The 23,039-nt window shown below is 34.5% G+C and overlaps 1 protein-coding gene across 1 annotated transcript in view; it reads right to left on the bottom strand.

The window, feature by feature from the left end:
• The window catches only part of LOC134281834 (DNA polymerase theta-like), a gene marked incomplete at its 3' end in the record, with an annotated part of 29,074 nt that extends 6,333 nt beyond the window's left edge, over positions 1-22,741 (bottom strand). Inside the window, exons 1-7 of the mRNA XM_062764273.1 lie at positions 22,566-22,741; positions 20,172-20,283; positions 18,404-18,847; positions 16,453-16,584; positions 15,242-15,396; positions 3,546-3,702; positions 672-804 (exon numbers count right to left, since the gene is read on the bottom strand). Of these exons, the coding sequence (XP_062620257.1) occupies positions 672-804; positions 3,546-3,702; positions 15,242-15,396; positions 16,453-16,584; positions 18,404-18,847; positions 20,172-20,283; positions 22,566-22,586 (1,154 nt within the window). The remainder of the gene's footprint in view (positions 1-671; positions 805-3,545; positions 3,703-15,241; positions 15,397-16,452; positions 16,585-18,403; positions 18,848-20,171; positions 20,284-22,565) is intronic.
• Positions 22,742-23,039: the final 298 nt, after the last annotated feature.

Genomic DNA, 23,039 nt, shown 5'->3' with positions numbered 1-23,039 from the left:
ATAATTGTACAATAATTGGCATATTCAAAATTTAGCTAAATCACGCACTGGGTATGGAGTAGTTGGCATTATCATGAATTAGCGCTACACATTTTTGTATTATGTATTGTATATACAAATGATTTTTTAGCGGTATTCATAAATTACCCCATCTTTGATTGCACTTAAATATAAAGCCTGCTTTTTAAAGTTTTAATTGAAACTTAAAAAATGGTGTCATTTAACAAGTTTATATAAACGATAAAATGTCTTTCTTTGTTTGTTATTACTGGAATGAACGGAAGCAGCTGTTGCAGAAAAAATACATAACCTGCGTAAGCGGGTTATGTAAATTTTTTTGCAATAGCTGCGATCGTTCATTCCAGTAATAACAAACAAAGAAAGACATTTTATTGTTTATATTTACAACTGTTTAAATTATCATTTTAAGTAGGGCCAAAAATATTAATTATTGTAAATGATGCGAACGTCTTTGTACGTTTCATTGATGGAACGCGGCCACTGATCAAGAAATCTGTATAGGTGATATGCCTAATTTAGTTCATGCAGGGATGAACGCAATGGGTTTTCTTAAGAAATAAAAAAAATATTCAGTGGATGTAAATATAATGGTGTACTTTATCTTTGCCATGTACATGTAGAAAACAATTGGCAAAGTCCTGGTTCATTACCCATTATCCTCAGTGTCTGCTGTTTTTGTTGGCTTTTTCTGACTGAGGAATCGGATCTTGGTAAGCATCAGTTCTAGCAGGTAGCCCCTGTGTTGGTCTCCTACAAGGTGTAACTCGTCCACCACAATAATACCTGGAGGGCAGGTGAGAAAAGGTTATTTAAATGAAATAATCTTGATTCTAGATGTGGAGCCTACTCAAAAAGGCAAGGAAGTGAACTAATTATCTATCAGATATGATATCTTTCAAGATGTCAACTATCATCTGCCAATGACAAAAGTCTAAAAATTTGATCATTTTTGTATATATTTCTATGGAGCTCTTCTTCTAAAGGAGAACAATATTAGTCTGAAAGTGGCCAAAACCACCCAGCTCTCTTAACATGAGTTGGACTTTCCAAATCTTCAACACCCATATATATCTTGCTGATGTTGTATTACAGACCTAGCTTGTTGATGCTGTATTACAGACCTAGCTTGTTGATGTTGTATTACAGACCTAGCTTGTTGATGTTGTATTACACACCTAGCTTGTTGATGTTGTATTACACACCTAGCTTGTTGATGTTGTATTACACACCTACCTTGTTGATGTTGTATTACACACCTAGCTTGTTGATGTTGTATTACACACCTAGCTTGTTGATGTTGTATTACAGACCTAGCTTGTTGATGCTGTATTACACACCTAGCTTGTTGATGTTGTATTACACACCTAGCTTGTTGATGTTGTATTACACACCTAGCTTGTTGATGTTGTATTACACACCTAGCTTGTTGATGTTGTATTACACACCTAGCTTGTTGATGTTGTATTACACACCTAGCTTGTTGATGTTGTATTACACACCTAGCTTGTTAATGTTGTATTACAGACCTAGCTTGTTGATGTTGTATTACAGACCTAGCTTGTTGATGTTGTATTACAGACCTAGCTTGTTGATGTTGTATTACACACCTAGCTTGTTGATGTTGTATTACAGACCTAGCTTGTTGATGCTGTATTACAGACCTAGCTTGTTGAGGCTGTATTACAGACCTAACTTGTTGATGTTGTATTACACACATAGCTTGTTGATGTTGTATTACAGACCTAGCTTGTTGATGTTGTATTACAGACCTAGCTTGTTGATGTTGTATTACACACCTAGCTTGTTGATGCTGTATTACAGACCTAGCTTGTTGTTGTTGTATTACAGACCTAGCTTGTTGATGTTGTATTACAGACCTAGCTTGTTGATGTTGTATTACACACCTAGCTTGTTGATGTTGTATTACACACCTAGCTTGTTGATGTTGTATTACAGACCTAGCTTGTTGATGTTGTATTACACACCTAGCTTGTTGATGTTGTATTACACATCTACCTTGTTGATGTTGTATTACACACCTAGCTTGTTGATGTTGTATTACACACCTAGCTTGTTGATGCTGTATTACAGACCTAGCTTGTTGATGTTGTATTACAGACCTAGCTTGTTGATGTTGTAATACACACCTAGCTTGTTGATGCTGTATTACAGACCTAGCTTGTTGATGTTGTATTACAGACCTAGCTTGTTGATGTTGTATTACACACCTAGCTTGTTGATGTTGTTTTACAGACCTAGCTTGTTAATGTTGTATTACACACCTAGCTTGTTGATGTTGTATTACAGACCTAACTGGTTAATGTTGTATTACACACCTAGCTTGTTGATGTTGTATTACACACCTAGCTTGTTGATGCTGTATTACACACCTAGCTTGTTGATGTTGTATTACACACCTAGCTTGTTGATGCTGTATTACAGACCTAGCTTGTTGATGTTGTATTACAGACCTAGCTTGTTGATGTTGTATTACAGACCTAGCTTGTTGATGTTGTATTACAGACCTAGCTTGTTGATGTTGTATTACACACCTAGCTTGTTGATGTTGTATTACAGACCTAGCTTGTTGATGTTGTATTACAGACCTAGCTTGTTGATGTTGTATTACACACCTAGCTTGTTGATGTTGTATTACAGACCTACCTTGTTGATGTTGTAATACACACCTAGCTTGTTGATGCTGTATTACAGACCTAGCTTGTTGATGTTGTATTACACACCTAGCTTGTTGATGTTGTATTACACACCTTGCTTGTTGATGTTGTTTTACAGACCTAGCTTGTTAATGTTGTATTACACACCTAGCTTGTTGATGTTGTATTACAGACCTAGCTTGTTAATGTTGTATTACACACCTAGCTTGTTGATGTTGTATTACACACCTAGCTTGTTGATGTTGTATTACACACCTAGCTTGTTGATGTTGTATTACACACCTAGCTTGTTTATGTTGTATTACAGACCTAGCTTGTTAATGTTGTATTACACACCTAGCTTGTTGATGTTGTATTACAGACCTAACTTGTTGATGTTGTATTACACACCTAGCTTGTTGATGTTGTATTACACACCTAGCTTGTTGATGTTGTATTACACACCTAGCTTGTTGATGCTGTATTATAGACCTAGCTTGTTGATGTTGTATTACACACCTAGCTTGTTGATGTTGTATTACACACCTAGCTTGTTGATGTTGTATTACACACCTAGCTTGTTGATGTTGTATTACACACCTAGCTTGTTGATGTTGTATTACACACCTAGCTTGTTGATGTTGTATTACACACCTAGCTTGTTGATGTTGTATTACACACCTAGCTTGTTGATGTTGTATTACACACCTAGCTTGTTGATGTTGTATTACACACCTAGCTTGTTGATGTTGTATTACACACCTAGCTTGTTGATGTTGTATTACACACCTAGCTTGTTTATGTTGTATTACAGACCTAGCTTGTTGATGTTGTATTACAGACCTAGCTTGTTGATGTTGTATTACAGACCTAGCTTGTTGAGGCTGTTTTCCTCCATCAGTCTGTTTATCAGTCCGTTTCCTTTCTCTATGGTACACACTGCTATGTCCACCTGACTGAGCCCCCCAGGAGGGGAGTAACTCCCCATAAACCCACTCACTACCACCCCAACATCCTGGAACAACTGCTGTAAACAAACAATAAAATGATTCAGAGTAACTCCCCATAACCCCGCTCACTACCACCCCTACATCCTGGAACAGTTGCTGTAAACAAACAAGAGGCCCATGGGCCTTATAGGTCACCTGAGCATTATGCAACAACTTTCCAGTGATTGAATTTTATTCATGTTTTAATCCAGATGCTATGGCATTCACAATTTTGAAATAGGCACCATTGATCATCATAACAATACACTTAGCAGTTGCTTAGTTTGTTTACTTAATACCCATAGGCAGGTTAGGGGAACAAAAACTGCATTTCAAGTAATCAGTAATATTCAGCATGATCAGTAATGCCCCAATCACACATGAACCCCTGACCCTTAGGCCTAGATGCACACATTGCACAATTTTTGAAAAGGCACCCTTGCTTTTCAAAAATATTTGATAAATACCAAGGAGCAGATTTCAAACAATTCATCCTGTTTCAGTATATAAGTACAGCCCCCCACTCCTTTATGGTACCCTTGACCCTGGGGCCTTGAAATTCACAATTCTGGAAGATTTGGACCCTTACTCATCATAACTACATAGGTAGTTCATCTGCTTAATACCAAGGAGCAGAGAAGAAAACTTTCAAAGATTTAGTGTATTTTCATTGTATAATCAATAAAGCCCCACCTTATCACTAGAATCCCTGACCCTGGGGCCATAAAATTCAAAATTTTGGAAGAGGCACTCTTGCTCATCATAACTATGCACTTATTTAGTTTATTTAATACCCAGACGCAGAGAAGAAGATTTTCAAAGAATTCATGTATTTTCACTATATAATCTAAAGAGCCCCCCCCCTACTCCAGAACCCCTGACCCTGGGGCCATCGAATTCACAATTTTGGTAGAAGCACTTTTGCTCATCATAACAAAGCACTTAGTTAGTTAATTCAATACCCAGGGGCAGAGAAGAAGATTTTCAAAGAATTCAAGTATTTTCACTATATAATCTATAGAGCCCCCCCCCCCCCTTACACCAGAACCCCTGATCCTGGGGCAATAAAATTCACAATTTTGGTAGAGGCACTCTTGCTCATCATAACTATGCACTTATTTAGTTTATTTAATACCAAGGAGCAGAGAAGAAGATTTTCAAAGAAATAATGCATTTTCACTATATAATCTATATAGCCCCCCCCCCCCCCTTACACCAGAACCCCTGACCCTGGGGCCATAGAATTCACAATTTTGGTAGAGACACTCTTGCTCATCATAACTATGCACTTATTTAGTTTATTTATTACCCAGGAGCAGAGAAGAAGATTTTCAAAGAATTCAAGTATTTTCACTATAACACAATCCAAAACAAAAAGGGAAAATCAAAATTCCCTTTTTTTCACCCAAGGTTTACAATCTGAAGTCATTTTGGTCTTAAAATCCTTATTTGTGTCTCGACAAGTTCCCTTTTTGCAGATTTTTTTAAGTATTTGAGGAACGTTCCTCTTTCTACACTTCAGATGCATTTGTTATGACCAGACTTTTGAGGAACGTTCCTCTCTCTGATCTTCAGATGCATTTGTTATGACCAGAGATTTGAGGAACGTTCCTCTCTCTGAACTTCTGGTACATTTGTTATGACCAGACTTTTGAGGAACGTTCCTCTCTCGAACTTCAGATGCATTTGTTTTGACAAGACATTTGAGGAACGTTCCTCTCCCTGAACTTCTGGTGCATTTGGTATGACCAGAGATTTGAGGAACGTTCCTCTCTCTTAGCTTCAGATGCATTTGTTATGACCAGAGATTTGAGGAACGCTCCTCTCTCTGAACTTCTGATGCATTGTTATGACCAGACATTTGAGGAACATTCCCCTCTCTAAACTAAGATGCATTTATTATCACCAGACATTTGAGTAACGTTCCTCTCTTACAGATGTGCACATACAGTGTGTATTTTTAAATACCTTATGAATGAACACATCAGGCATTTGAGGAACATTCCTCTCTCAAATTTACTTATTACCGTAGGCATCTCATGTATTTTCAAATATTAGGCATTAAAGGAACGGTCCTCTTCCAATTTCAAATATTGATACTATATACACCATGTACACTGGAGGAACATTCCTCTTCAAACTATTGACACTGGATATACTAGTCTAAACACAACATATTTGAGGAACGTTCCTCATCCAATTTCAAATATTGATACTATATACACTGGAGGAACGTTCCTCTTTCAACTTGACACTGTATTTACAAGTTTTAACACACAATATCACAAACGTTCATCAGTCAATTTCAATTGATAATACATACTACATGTATATAAACAGTACATTTGAGGAACGTTCCTCTACCAATTCCTATCAAAAACACTACAACCATGAATCTTAATACACTGAACGTTCATCTCCCCATTTCAAAATTTGACACTGGACTGGAGGAACATTCCTCTTCCAACTGTTGACAATGGATTCATGTCGAATACTCCTCTTCTGATTTCAAATGCTATTATATAACTTTATATATGAATCAGAGTATAATTGGATTTGAAGAAAGCTGTACACCCAGGTACTCCCTAACGTAAAAGTAGATAATCCTGTTGATTTCATAAAGTCAAATTTCAAGGTTGAGACTATTCTGACACAAAAAAATAATGTCTGCTTAAAATTTTGGGAACCCTTTGCTTTACAGACATCAAACTTAGTATACTGGTACTCCCAAAGGAATAAAGACCCCTACTGATTTTGGGTTACAAGGTGAAAGCACAAAGCTCAAACTGATCTAGAAATAGAAAAGTATTGTTTACTCAATATTTCAGTAACTTGAGATTCTAATGTTTGAAAAATAATTTAATGCACTAGATCTGTAGTCCTCCTAAGAAATATGTGACCACTTTTGATTTGGGGGTCATAACTCGATCACAAGATCAAGTACGTGTCATTCTTGACAATTAATATTTTAGGAAATCATTTTTCAGTCAATTTTGTGAAAAGCCTCTTATTATTACAGACATTAAACTCGTTGGTACCACTCCTTTAGGAGTATACATGATTACATTTTATTTTGAGGTCATTAGGTCACTTAGGAATGTATATCTGCTGAATAAAGAGTAAATATTTATTTTTATTTTAAATTAGAAAAAGGGCAACTGTTTGAATCGTGCAAGAGACATAAATCTACAACAAGGAATTGATCAAAAAAGTTATACCATTCCCCTGGTCCCCTGCATTTACCATTATGATATAAAACTGTTGTATAAAGCAATGCTTTCTTACACTAAAATGAACAATTTTCTTTAACAATTGAAATTTTATGATTATTTATTAAATGAAAAAATCTTTCAGGAAAAGTATTCTTACCCTTAGCTTTTTTAGTATAGTTCATCCAAGATTAATTTATGAAAAGTCAGTGCATTGACCAGTAAATTCTCTATAAGTTGAACATACATTGACATTTGAAAATCATGCACGTGTTTCTACTTACTTCATCACGCAGTTTTATGACCAAAACTAATTTTATAACTTTATCACAGTATATCACAGTATATCACAGTATAACACAGTATAACACGCAGATATATCAATGTCTAATTTCTCCAATTTCGAATTCCCCTTCAAACAACAGTTGCATTTAAATGATAGCTGCACAGTTCACATGTGCAACTGCGATCCTTCCATACATATTTGAATGGAAACATGTGGTGCCACTAACTGAAGAAATGTCAATCAAAACACTGCACACTGATAATCTTGGGTGTGTTATCAGTCTTGGACACATCTATCTCTCAACCCAATGCAGAAGATGCTCATCACATCGAAAGATTGTTGAATAAAACAGGATGTTGCAGTTCTTCACAGTTAAGGATTTATCAAGGTATATATGCAAATAATATCAATTTATGAAAATTCTTTGTATGCTTTGTTTGCATAAAAATTAAAATAAAATATTTTATCAATAACTTAGTCAGAGTTGATCAATCCTGCTGAAATATAAGCTGTCAGACACTTCCAAATACCAGTAAATTAAAATGAGAAATTTACTTTAATTTTAGACAAAATGATATGCCCTGGATTTCAATGTAAAAGAAAACGAATACCCTCATGACACCACTTGCAGCAACATTTCAGAGAAATGATTAAAGTGTCCTAAACAAATCAAGTAAGTACCGTAATCATAATTTTCATTATTAGTTGGGAAATATAATATATGTTTTCAAATGCTGTACATGGCAGGAAATAGATTAATTATATTGAATATAGTAAAACATGTTTAAAAAGCAGTGCCAGGGATCGACGGATGATTTTGCATTATTATGAGCGAAATTCGTTATGAAGATAAAAATACATAATTAAGTCACAGGGAATAAAAGCACTTCGCTGTAACTCAATTCAACATATTATTATTCATCATTTACTTATCTCAATTTATTTATTTATTTTTGGGGGGGTGGGAGTGGGGATGGGTGGGGTCCATGCCCATACTAATTTTTTTGGCTTCCTAACACAGGAAACTTTGATTGAGAATTTGCTCCTTAAAAAATTACCCCCCCCCCCTTGCCACTGAACGTATCCTATATACTTTCTAAAAATATGCAAAATATACATATTTATGTAGTGTTTTCAATTTGTATTACCGGGTATATTTTTAATTTGTAAACTGGCATGATTTAACATGTCCATGTATTAACTATACATTATTGATAAGAGACGTACACTCTATTTTGAATTAAAATTTGGACAGACCTGGTATATTTTATATGCCAAGTCAGTGTCTTATTTGCTTTTTTTTAATAAGACATTAATTGATTTGATAAAGAGAACAATAGCTGTGTTTCACCTAGTTCAATCCAAAAATCATCCGTGCTTGACTAGATGCTCAGCACTGTTAATTCTGATGGTTTTAGAGCAGAGCAGAACACATTCAACGAGGCTCAAAGGAATAATCTAGTGTGTCAAAGAATTAATGTGTTTAGATGAAACAGAGCCGTATAGTTTGTTTATGTATGGCCAATGCTGAAATCTTAAACTCTGAGACAATTATCGCTTCGTCGGCTTCACTAAGTGGTCACTGGTCAAATGTTTATTCTTTCCCAAGATATTGTTAGCTCTTTTACTTGTGTGTATGAACAGGAGTACTTAATATATTAAAATCATTTGTTTTTCTTTGCTAGCAATATAGTGACCTTGTCTAATATCATACCCTGCTAAGAAACATGTTAAAATTTTACTATAAATTGGTTATCTTGAAATATTATGGAAAAAAAGACACAAATTCAATAAATTATTATACTCAATATTGTATCCTTTTAAAATATATGCTGCGGTTAGAATAATAAGGATAACATTTTAAAAAAAAATAATTATAAAAGATTTAAACACTTTTTTGAAACAATTTACCGGGAAAATTTTTTCTATTTTTATAAAAATTCTAGGCATATTTTGTTGTGTTGTCAACTGCAAGGATTATGATCAAAGCTTAAGTACACGTGTACAATTTAAAGAAACATATATAACAAAACCTTTATCTTAAAGGTTTTTTTTGTCATTCTATATATTAATCTTTTCTAAAAAAAAAATAAATAAATAATTTAATACAAACTCACATTTTATGTATTGCATTAATTGTTTTAACAGATTTTTAATATTAATCAAAGTGGAATGCAGTCCAAAATAGAGTGAATATGAAGTTTCTTTTAGTTGTCAATCATCACTATCCCACTGAAAAATATATTTTATTCTAAAAAAAATCCAAAGGTGGCATCTTGTTTATATTCCTACATACACCTATTGTTAAGGATTAGTTTAATACTTTAACAATAACTTAAGTATATGTATTATTTAATTATAAATAAGTATTTATAATTCAGATCTTAAAAAATTGTATATTAGTAAAACATTTTATATGTATGGTCGATCGGCAGATCATGTCTTATGTACTCAGTGTCCGGTCCCTGATAAAAGAAAAATAGTATTACTAAAAATACGAGTAACGGTTTCACTAGTTGATACTTCCATCATTTTATGCATATAGCCGTAATTTTGTTATTATTTATTTATTAGGTTAAAGCGGAGAAAAAATGCACTATTCAGTTTCATAAGAAAGGTTCATTTTTATAACACATGCCTGATATGTACACCAATGAAATTCTTATTCTTAGAAACTCAGTGTTCCAGTGTTGGTGAATGTAATTTCAAAGAGTTGAAGAAAATCTTCTTAAATTATTTCTACATAATGAAAGCAGATAAGACCGGGGTTATATAAATTGACCTCAAGTTTTACAGATAACATAGACTTTTGACCTTGCTGCAGCTGGCTAAATTATTAAATCCCAAATGACCCACACTGCAATCCAAGATATAGGAAATCTGTGAAATTCAGAGTGCATGTTTCTGAAATTAACAATTAAATCAAAGATAGTTTCATTATCAAAGTATCTAACTTTGAAAAAGGGGAAGGAAGATGAGCAATTGCCAATCAATAAAAATAAAAAATTGTAGAACTGTATTACTCAGTACATTTCTTTTAATACATGTGCTAATAATTTAATAAAATATTCTAAATCAATAAAACATTTTTAAGGGCTTTTTTTGGAAATATGGATTCTTATTCCTGCTTCCTTAAGATCTGACAATTAAGTGCAGGAGATGTTGTTTTCACATTATTATTATTATTATTTTTTTAACAAAATAATTGTGTGGAATGTTTCTTTGCATTTAATATGTACAAACCAGATTTTAGCCTGAGATTTGTTATTCCCGAACTAGAATAATTAGTAAAGTTTTACAGTGTAATTATAAATTTCATTACATTTTTTGTTTTTTAAATATATTGAAACTATCCAAATTTTAAGGAGTAAAATTTAAAACTCTAACAAGATCTTAATTCTCTCACTGTTTGAGCTCTGTTCTACAATGTAAATTAATTGCTTCAATCTTCTGACTGCAGAGACATGTTTATCTATAACACGATCAAGTCATCATAGCATCAGCACTGATCTTTACTGTCCATGAAGTCACAGGGGACAGATAGTTGCCAGAGCTGATCGCCTATAGCTAGTGTTCCATGAGCATATATGATTGGCAGTGATTAATAACAATTACAGTGTGAGCTGGGGCCAGGAAGACATCAAGTCCTCAAAGTCTTTATCTTTAAAGTAGAGAATGATGCAGGACTTAGGGTTACTAGACAAATCCCTATTATAGAATCAATTCTTCAGTTTTAAGAAATACACAATAGTACTACAATATAATACAAACTGAGATTCAGAATGAAAATAGGTTCGTCTAAATTAAAGAATACATTAATAAAACCCATGAAATATTATATGACACCTGCATGCACTATGGAAAAAGAGAAATAAATTTAAAAAAATTGATGACTTATATTATCATACATGTATATAAAATGTTCATTTGAGGAGTATGGGGCTTAAGACCTATATATTATTATAATTTACATTTCCAATTGTCACTTAGTTTTTAAATTAGTGTTACATGCAAGATATAAAGGAGAATGATTTTTCTCAGACATAATTTGCAAATCAGAGTTATTACTGTAAACGTGTAACATTTGGCGGTGTATTCTTTTTAGCTTTTTGGCGGAAAGAAACATCTGCTAATTTAAGTACAACACTAAATGACTTAAACATAAAACATTAAAATGCGCTAAATCATACCTACGCTAACTTATTAAAATATCAACTTCCGCCAAATATAGTACACTCTAAATATAAAACATTTACAGTGTTTCATTTAAATAGTATGAGAAAGATAGAAAGTGTCAATTTTGCAATATTCTTAATACAGTATGGAAATGCTTTCATAATTCATGGGCAATTTAAAGTTCAAAATTTTAATTTAAGTTTTGCAATTTTTTTATATCGATTTTTCCAGTCTATTTAATTTTTAGATGAGACATCAAAACTTGTTATTATGTACACATTGTTTCGATTATTCTAACTTTGCCTGAATCACATCTTTGATAATACGACATGCTGTACTGAATGTGAGATTTTTCCTACAGAAGATGACACCCAAGAAACTTGTTGAGGCTGTTTTACTGTGACTGATGAAAAAATGCTATGAACCTTGGGAGACCAAGGAATTGGAATCGTCTCTATTATGAGGGAAAGATGTAGCCAAGAAATAAACATGTTTGACCTTCATCACAACTTTGGTTTAATTTCGTGGTAGAAAGGAAAAATACTGTGGGTATTAACCTGTTAACCAAGACATTGTAATATGTGATCACACTGCCATTCAGTGAAAAAGCCCTTTGAGTTGATACATGAACACTGCACATTGCACATGCTTGTTCCGAAGTGAAAAATTTGTTTGTTCCTGTACCTAGTTTATATTATGCTTTAAGAAAGCCTTAATTCAAAAAGTACTGTATAAAATGACAACATGATTTTTCATATATATTTTGTAGAGTGTGTACAGATAAAAAATGTTTCTATGAATATGTGCTGCATTTCATATAAAAGAGAGAAATGTTTCCCAAATTCTTCATGTACGATAAAAACTAATATAATATCACAAAACACATGATAATGTTAGAGAGGAACGTTCCTTTAAAGTTATTTTTAAGTGGGCTTTGCAATGTATCAACAGATATTCATTACAAGACAGAGGAACGTTCCTCAAATGCACGGGTTGCAAGCTTCATGAGGTATAAGTAATCAACAGAAATACAACCATTTGTGAGAGGAACGTTCCTCAAATGCCTGATTTAATATGAATAAGGTATCAACATATACAACTCTGAGAGAGGAACGTTTCACATACATGTAAGTATCCTGTGTGAACAATGTTAAATTTTAGTGAGGAACGTTCCTGAAATGCCTAATGTTTGACAATTCATGAGACAACCATTTGTGAGAGGAACGTTCCTCAAATGCCTGATAATTAACAATCCTTGAGATGCCTACAGTAATAATTAAATTCGAGCGAGGAACGTTCCTCAAATGCCTGATGTTTGACCATTCATGAGATGTCTTCAGAAAAAGTGAATTTGAGAGAGGAACGTTCCTCAAATGTCTCATGTGTTAAGATTCTTAAAGTATTTAAAAATACACGCTGTATGTGCACATGTAAGAGAGGAACGTTACTCAAATGTCTGGTGATAATAAATTCATCTTAGTTTAGAGAGAGGAACATTCCTCAAATGTCTGGTCAAAACAAATGCATCTGAAGTTCAGAGAGAGGAACGTTCCTCAAATGTCTGGTCATACTAAATGAATCTGAAGTTCAGAGAGAGAGAGAGAGAGAGAGAGGAACGTTCCTCAAATGTTTGGTGATAACAAATGCACCAGAAGTGTAGAGAGAGGAACGTTCCTCAAATCTCTGGTCATAACAAATGCATCTGAAGTGTATAAAGAGGAACGTTCCTCAAATACTTAAGAAAAATCTTCAAAAAAGGAACTTGTGGAGACACATATAATGATTTTAAGACCAAAATGACTTCAGATTGTAAAACTTGGGTGAAAAAAAGGGAATTTTGATTTTCCCTTTTTGTTTTGGATTGTGTTCTATGTAATCTAAAGAGCCCCCCCCCCCCCCTTACACCAGAACCCCTGACCCTGGGGCCATAAAATTCACAATTTTGGTAGAGGCACTCTTGCTCATCATAACTATGCACTTAGTTAGTTTATTTAATACCCAGGAGCAGAGAAGAAGATTTTCAAAGAATTCATGAAATTTCACTATATAATCTATAGAGCCCCACCCTAACACCAGAACCTCTGACCCTGGGGCCATAAAATTCACAATTTTGGTTGAGACACTCTTGCTCATCATAATTATGCACTTAGTTAGTTTATTTAATACCCAGGAGCAGAGAAGAAGATTTTCAAAGAATTTATGTATTTTCACTATATAATCTATAGAGCCCCGCCCTAACACCAGAACCCCTGACCCTGGGGCCATAAAATTCACAATTTTGGTAGAGGCACTCTTGCTCATCATAATTATGCACTTAGTTAGTTTATTTAATACCCAGGAGCAGAGAAGAAGATTTTCAAAGAATTTATGTATTTTCACTATATAATCTATAGAGCCCCACCCTAACACCAGAACCCCTGACCCTGAGGCCATAAAATTCACAATTTTGGTTGAGACACTCTTGCTCATCATAATTATGCACTTAGTTAGTTTATTTAATACCCAGGAGCAGAGAAGAAGATTTTCAAAGAATTTATGTATTTTCACTATATAATCTATAGAGCCCCACCCTAACACCAGAACCCCTGACCCTGGAGCCATAAAATTCACAATTTTGGTAGAGGCACTCTTGCTCATCATAACTATGCACTTAGTTAGTTTATTTAATACCCAGGAGCAGAGAAGAAGATTTTCAAAGAATTCATGAAATTTCACTATATACTTATTTAGCCCCACCCTAACACCAGAACCCCTGACCCTGGGGCCATGAATTTCACAATTTTGGTAGAGGACTCAATGCTGATTACAATCATGCCAACAGTTTGACTGCTTGATGTCCAGGAGTAAAGAAGAAGATTTTTAAAGATTGCACTAATTTTAGTAGTTTTTGCCCCACCCCCCAGGCCCCAGGGGGGCAGGGCCCATGAAATTCACAATTTTTGTTCCCCTTCACCCATAGATGCTATATGCCAAATTTGGTTGAAATTGGTTCAGTGGTTTCAGAGAAGAAGCTGAAAATGTTCAAATGTTAACGCACGACGCACGACGAACGACGAACGACGACGGACGAAAAGTGATAGCAATAGGTCACCTGAGTTTACTCAGGTGACCTAAAAATGAAAAGATTTAGTGGAGAATTCTAAGGATATTGACCTACATACACATAGAGCAATTACTGTAAATTTGTTTTTAAAGCGAGCGCAGCGAAGCGAGCTCTATAGACTAACGTGTAAGAACAGAGGAAATTTGGAATGAAATCCAAATAACATCAGCCAAATTTTCCTGTGCAACATTCCCAAAATTCCCTCACTCTGAATGTTCCATCCGTTTTAATTTTAAAACATACCAGAGACCAAGAATAAATATTCTTTCCCAAGATACGTTTACTTTTCTTAATTTGCACAAAGCTTAAAAGTAACAAAAAATATTTTCATCTACTCTACAACGTATTTTATTTAATACTGAACAAGACTTGTCATCTTTTTTAACCAGATACTTGGCTGTCTCCGTAAATTCTGACGTCATGTGACGTCACAGTCTACAATGTGTCTAGTGCAGTTTGATGTTCAACGATTCAAAGCTGTGTATAGGACTGCACTCTCCCCAATGGTCACACCGTAAAACATATTATGCAATGAATTTTTTACAGCATAAATTTCGTGAGAAGCACCATCAGCAAAACAAAAGTACACAATTTAATTTTTTGGTTGATTAATTCCGAGTAAAATGTCTTGATCAACCGTCTTCTCAGAAATTAATTTTTTTCACGATTTGACTTCTAATAGCCATTTTGGGGTAATAAGTACTGGCAAAAAATAAGGAATCTACAGTATAACCTACTTGTAAAAAAAAATAATTAGTAGCTGACCTAGTTACCTGTCAATATGAATGTCAGGAACAGTTTACCTGTAAATAGAACATCTTCTCTCTGGCCACCGACACGAAAGGTAAGATAAAGATGGCTTTTTTCTTTGTCTCTAGGACTCGCTTCAGGACCAGGAGCTCAGCCACCATTGTTTTACCAGCACTAGTGGGGGCCGAGTATACCAAGTTACCTCCCCCTAGAATTACACAGAAATAACAAAGATAGATAACTCTGCAAAATAACAGTGTTGGATGAGTATACCAGGTTTCCACCCCCTAGATTTATACAGAAATTTTAGATAACTTTGCATAATGACAGTGAGGGCCGAGTAATAATATCTGATATAACATTTTTGAATAAGTTTTCCTATTATATCACAAATGTAATAAGTTTCGCTATAAACCCTGAAAAATGCTGAGTCACACCGGAAACAGTAATGTCCGGCCGGAAACAGTTATGTCACCCCCGACGGAAACAGTTATATCATCCTTTCGATCACGTTCATGTGTTTTTACGTTACGCATTTTAGCTCGGGTTCGAAATGTTATGACGTCGGTTGCTAAGCAAATGTAAACAACGGAGCATTATTCTTAACGTCAAGAAAGCATTTCTGGATTATTTGTGAAATTTTCAACGATTTCAAATGATTTAATTTTTTTTTTAATTCTAAAAATGTCATATAACATATACCACATGGCTTCTCGGGCGACTATACCAGAATATTTGCCCCTCGGTGACAGGAAAGCCCTGGAGTGTTATGTCACCCTCTGCCTTCGGCATCGGGTGACATAACACTCCAGGGCTTTCCTGTCACCTCGGGGCAAATATTCTGGTATGTCACCCTCGAAGCCATGTGATATATGTATAATTACATATGACAAGGAACACACAGAAGGAATGTTCACTCCTCCATGGCACCTGATCCCCTCCTGAGTGTTTGCTTAGATTCTCCTGATTTGTATTGTTTGAATGAAATTTTCATGCAAGTGACAAAGAACTGAAAATTCATATATTCTTAAAAAGCATTTTAAAAAAAAATGTCGCCACTATAAATCAACATTGATTCCGAGAGCAGAAACAGACTTTTTTTCCAGGCATAACTTTCTATAATACACAAAACAAAGTTAGCGTTTATCAACAGAGATGTAAAACTCTGCATATAAATATTTGTTAGTTCATTAGAACCCAATATGACCATGATGACATGTATCTCTGTTGAATAATATTCATAATTCATTTCAATCTCACTCACCTAATACCCCGGGTAAACATAGACATTCTGCTTGCCAGGAAAACATTGAGGTGATCCCCTTATCTGTGTACTGTTTTAATACAGGGTCAGGAAGTCCCCAGTTACTTAATAACAGCTTGTCTTCTGTCAAAACTCCATATGTATAAAAGAAATGTAGACATTGAATATATATATAACTACATACTTCACGTTTGCAATGTCAACATAATCTGTATTTGTTTCACTCATTTAGCATCAAATATTTAGTTTTTCATGTCTACATGATATTCTATGTTTCTTTCATTTATTAAACATCTGAAACACCAATTGTCATTCTATGTTATTGTATTTAGAACTTGATACTGTATACAGGGAAAATTTTGCCCCCATTTTATTTTCACCCCTTTCGCCCTACTCACAGGTGGGTGAATTTAAAACAGGGCAAATTCAAAGAACACTAGTCTTGTATACTTTTTACAAAACAAATGTAACTTGGCGAAATTAAAACGGGATAAAATTGGTTGCAATTGTGAAAGGGCAAAAAAAAACCTGTATATAGTACCAGTAATAAAAACAAGAGGCCCATGGGCCTTATAGGTCACCTGAGCATTATGTAACAACTTTCCAGTCATTGAATTTGATTCATATTTTAAGCCAGATTCTATGGCATTCACAATTTTGAAAGAGCTAGCAGTCCATTGGTCATCATAACTATACACTTAACAGTTGCTTAGTTTGGTTACTTAATACCCATAGGCAGGGTAGGGGGACAAAAAATGCATTTCAACTAATCAGTAATATTCAGCAATAATCAGTAGTGTCCCTACCACACATGAACCCCTGACCCTTAGGTCTAGATCCACACATTGCACAACTTTTGTACAGGCATTCTTGCTTTTCAAAAATATTTGATTAATACCAAGGAGCAGGTTTCAAACAATTCATTATATTATCATATTTTCAGTATATACATACACCTCCCCGTCTATGAAACCCCTGACCCTGGGGCCTTGAAATTCACAATTCTGGAAGATTATCATAACTATATAGGTTGTTCATTTGCTTAATACCCAGGAGCAAAGAAGAAAATTATCAAAGATTTCATATATTTGCACTATATAATCAATAGAGCCCCGCCCTTACACCAGAATCCCTGACCCTGGGGCCATAAAATTTATAATTTTTAAAGAGGCATTCTTGCTCATCATAACTATATAGGTAGTTCATCTGCTTAATACCCAGGAGCAAAGAAGAAATTTTTCAAAGATTTAATGTATTTTCACTATATAATCAAAAGAGCCCAGCCCTAACACCAGAACTCCTGACCCTGGGGCCATAAAATTTATAATTTTGGTAGAGGCACTCTTGCTCATCATAACTATGCACTTAGTAAGTTTTTAATACCCAGGAGCAGAGAAGAAGATTTTCAAAGAATTCATGTAGTTTCACTATATAATCAATAGAGCCCCACCCTAACACCAGAACCCCTGACCCTGGGGCCATAAAATTCACAATTTGGTAAAGGCACTCTTGCACATCATAACTATGCACTTAGTTAGTTTATTTTATACCCAGGAGCAGAGAAGAAGATTTTCAAAGAATTCATGTAGTTTCACTATACATAATCAATAGAGCCCCACCCTAACACCAGAACCCCTGACCCTGGGGCCATAAAATTCACAATTTTGGTAGAGGCACTCTTGCTCATTATAACTATGCACTTAGTAAGTTTATTTAATACCCAGAAGCAGAGAAGAAGATTTTCAAAGAATTCATGCACTTTCACTATATAATTAATAGAGCCCCGCCCTTACACCAGAGTCACCCGAGTGCAACAGGTCACCCGAGTTTACTCAGGTGACCTAAAAATCAAATATTGATTTCCGTTTTCGGCCTAAGAAATTTTCTTGATTAAAACTAGTGTCAACTCTTGGCTCACATTTATTGTCAAAGATTTTGAATAAATCATTACACTCACCAGCATTCGCATTTTCCATCATCTCTTGATTTTCAGCCACCCTTTCCTGTGTTTCTGAACTAACGTCATCAGTATTTTCCTCTGTCCTTGACCTTTGACCTATCACCTCAAGGTCAATCACATTCTTCTCTTCCTCTACACCCCCTCCACCTTCCTTTACTTTGTCATTGACAATTTCATTTAATACATTCCTTGGTTTCTTTCTGTTGGGCTTTCCCCCTCTACTGAGTCTAACAGAGCTATCTGCAGTGGCGGGGGTCAGGTTTTCCTCCCCTTTCTTTGTATTGGAGGATTTGTTCTGGGACGGGAAGGGGGAGAGGAAGCTGTCATTTAGGGGACTCTGGAGGGTGAACAGGGACTTCATCAGCTGGGACTGTCGTCTTGGTAACGGGGTCACACATCCTGGTGTTGATGTCAGGCCAGCTCTGATCTTATTGGCTGAAATGGGAGGACAACACAGAATTAACCAATAAGTATACAGCTCTGATCTTTTTGTCTGAAATGTGAGGCTGGTCAACACAGAATTATCCAATCAGTAATAAATGATAATTTCTCATGAATGAGTGTAATAAAAAAAACTTCAAACAGGGATTTTCCACTTCCCTTGTGTCGGGCAAAATATAGGCCTCATTCTCAACATCAAGACTCTTTTTTCACAAAAATGGATTCACAAAGTTAATTTGTTCAAAGTTCTAGTAAAAAAGAAACATGGCCAGGTTTTGGACATCTGAATGAAATGAACAAAATTTTAAGAAACTTTGAAGAAACTTTATTACTGTAATTAAAATGTATTATATTTAGCATGTACGGCATTTGGCGGATATTGAATTTTTAATAAGTTAGTATAAAGTTGATTTAGCACATTTCTTCATAATTATTTTTATTTACTTGTATATGTGCAAGACATTTAGCTTTGTAATTGATTTAGCAGTTGCTGCGTTCCGCCAAAGCCGCTAAAAAGAATACACAGCCAAATGTAATATGTTTACGGTATATTAATTGATCTATTCTCTAATTTACAGTTTTGAATAGTTAAAAGTTAGTAAAAGATCCATTCTGTTCATCGTAAGTGTTTTTCTCTTGAAAACATTATGCAATAAAATTTCCCAATAAGCAATAAAATGCTATTAACCCCCTTCCCCGCAGTCACGCATTTTAACGCATATACTGTTTCCCATTTTTAACGCAAAATCACGCATATACCGTTTCCCTACAATCACGCATTTTCACGTTCTTTAAAAAGTTCATTTGATCGTTAATTCAATGCCAATTTCCTTTCATTATATACTTGTAAAAATCTCATAAAATCGGAAAAGTTATTTTTGCATCAAAATATAACGTCAGAATATTATTTACGCTAAACTTTATAGAAACGTGTACCACACTAAAAGGTGCCTGCGGGGAAATGGTAAAGTTCTATTTTTATGACGTGGGCATTTAGTGTATGTTGCATAACAGTTCAGTAAGTTGTAAAGTGTTAAATTCCCAATCCCAAGGGGCCCATTTAAATGCCGTAAGAGTTGTTAATCCGTGTACCACTGGTTCCAAAGAAATTGGACAAATTAGACAATATCTCAGATTAGACAACATTTTAAACAAATGAATTAAGTGGACTAAAAGTTAACATGGTATGAAGCAAGACTTCAGGATACACAACATCTGGATTAGTCAAGTTTTATTTTAGTAATTAATTTCATTTCGATATTCAATATTGACAATTTCTGTTATCTATATACAAATCCATAATAACCCTTATGCTGACCTTTCTGTGACCTTTGAGGCCTCTCCAGTGTCTCCATGGCAACCAACATCTGTTCATCCAGCTCTGTACAGAAGGAGGAAGAAAACGAGGAATCAATGTCTGATCCTGTGTTCTACAACCAAGACAATCACATGTAAGACATCAATATCTGATTCTACACTCTAAAACCAACAAAATCACTTTTTTATATTAAAGACAAGGCATCAATGTCTGATCCTATGCTCTAATTTAGCCAAGCGATAAAATGACTAGTGTTGTCAAATCGGTTGAAAATCAGAATCGATTAATCGGTAGCATCAGTTGACCCTAACCAACTGATCATCGGCCAATAATCGAATCGGTAACTCTTTGCATAAAATAGGCATTAGATTTTATAAATATTAGAATTTTATTGTTAAATAATGTAAGTAAGGGTGCATTGTACAGATCGAAATTCTAAAAACAGTATATATATGCAGTTTGATTAAAAACTTTAGTAATACAGATTGTTGCATGATTAGGAATTACTTGGCCTGGGAAAAGTAAGCATTGACAGATCAGGTTTTAATTTACATGATCATCTAAAATGTATATGGAATTATTTTTTTAAACTGTTATAAGACATTTAATATTGCAAATTCCTTGTGATTCCGTATGAAATGACAGGTGAATTCCCCCAAATACTGAAAACTAATATATTTCATTTACACAAGTAGTTTAGTTTCTTCAGTTTAGAAATACAAATAATTTATCATTATCTTTTGATTTATTTTAAACAGATTTTAAGTACATGTATTTTAAAACAGTAAAGGACAACTCTTGAAAGATATATATTTTGATAACAAGAGCCTGTTCTTGAAATAAAAGTGAGAAAACTGTAAAAAAGATATGTACTGAAACATACTGATTAATCGATTGTTAAAATCTCCAATCGATTATCTAAAATCGACAGCCTTTCCGACCGATCATCGATTATAAATCGATCATCGTGACAACACTAAAAATGACAGTTATAATGTATATAAACTAATAAAGACAAGGCATCAATGTTCTTAAAAACAACATATTCACAATTAAGACATCTATATTTGATACTTCGTTCAAAAACTAAAATCAACACACAATCACATGTACGACATTAATAGAGAGGTTAAGCATTTGATCGTGTACGTCTACTTGTACGTGTAGACCTAGCAGTGATTTTACAGGGTATGCATAAATATCTCAGGGATCGACATTAAGGGTTGTCCGATTGCCCGGGACAAGTAAATTCTCAGTTCGGGCAAGTGAAACTATCAATGTACTTGTCCGATCGGGCAAGTGGATATTTCTGATAGAAACATTTTTTTAATCTCACATAAGTTTATAAACAACACAATAAATTAAACACTTGATATCCACCAAAAACGGGACATTGTTATTGCATTCGGAATCCCTCGGTCTTACCTTTATTCAGAAATCGGGTTCGTTATTCTGTTTTCTTTCGTAGTTTAAAAAATACGGTTATCTGTCTGACAACCTACGTTACAGTCTTATTATAAAATAGAGATTACAGAATACTTTCTCTACCCAATTAAGGAATGATATGAAGAACACCAGTTATTCAGGGTGCACGATGTATCTTGATTCAAAACATAACAACTCTCTTCCTTCTGTCTTCACCTCATTTTTTTAGAGGAAAAATTAAAATTTCAAACAAAAATCGTAAGAAAATAATATTCCTGCAGTACTCTGTGTGTTTTCAGGATAATTAAATGACGTGAAAGTGTTTTACATACATGTACAAGTAACATTTACAAATGTAGCATCACCATCATATCAACATTTTTTCCGGCAGCTAACTTCAAAATACAGATTAATTTGTCAACTTTTATATTTACAACAAATTAAAGTACAATAACTGGTTTTTTTCTTCAAAAATTTTGGGCAACCAAATTTTGCATTCGGACAAGTCAAAATTGTAGTTCACTTGCCCGAAGGACAAGTGGAAATAAGAGTTAATGTCTACCCCTGTATCTGTGTTAACCCCTCTTTTATCTGAACCTACATTCGAAAAATTTAAATCAACACAATCACTTCAGTAGTATATTTCGTATGGTGTTCTCCACTCTCTACCATCGGCTCATACATTCACCTCTGTCGTTGGCTCGCGTATACACAGTGTTAAACACGAGAAATAGTGCGTTTGTTTTAATTCATTACAATTCAATTTCTATGCTTATGTCTGAATTTTGAGATAGATATTTACTAAATCAATCCAGAACTATTGATTTGAATTGAAACACTTCTTCAAATATCAAGTTTTATACGTAATAATATGTCAAAAATCTTGAAGTGAGCCCATTGCAGAGGTGTCTGAAAGAGGAACGAACGACAACTCTGCATGGGAGATTGGGTGTTCTCATGAACACTTACTTTATTGATGTGGGTTGCCATGGCTATAGGTTACAATCTGTAATGATCCACAATACTAGTCAGCTGTATCTTGTCATAACCTCTGACCTTTGGTTGCTGTAATCTTGTCATAACCTCTGACCTTTGGTTGCTGTAATCTTGTCATAACCTCTGACCTTTGGTATCTTCTCCAAAGGAATTCTAAACAACACTCATTATTTTATTATACACATTCTTTTGATAATCCTCCACGGTGTAGTACCTAAACGGCTGCTATCGGAACAAAACCGTGTTCAATGTTGCTATTCGAAAATTGTACAGCTGCTAGCAGCAATAAATATGTTGAAAACTCTTAGAACAAGTTGTAAAACAGTGAAAATAAGACCCAAAATCAAGATATTCTCTGAAAAGTCCGGGTGCACGGAACAAGTAAGATATTTCTAAAGATGATGTCTTGTGTAATTTGCAGAATAGCCCTCTTATAATTTAGAATGA

Source organism: Saccostrea cucullata, unplaced genomic scaffold, assembly GCF_032062105.1.
Source record: "Saccostrea cucullata isolate Sc308-1 unplaced genomic scaffold, CSIRO_AGI_Scuc_v1 ctg5611, whole genome shotgun sequence".
In the NCBI taxonomy this organism is placed as follows: domain Eukaryota; kingdom Metazoa; phylum Mollusca; class Bivalvia; order Ostreida; family Ostreidae; genus Saccostrea; species Saccostrea cuccullata.
Note: the sequence above shows the minus strand (reverse complement) of the source record. Positions and strands in the feature narration are given on the sequence as shown.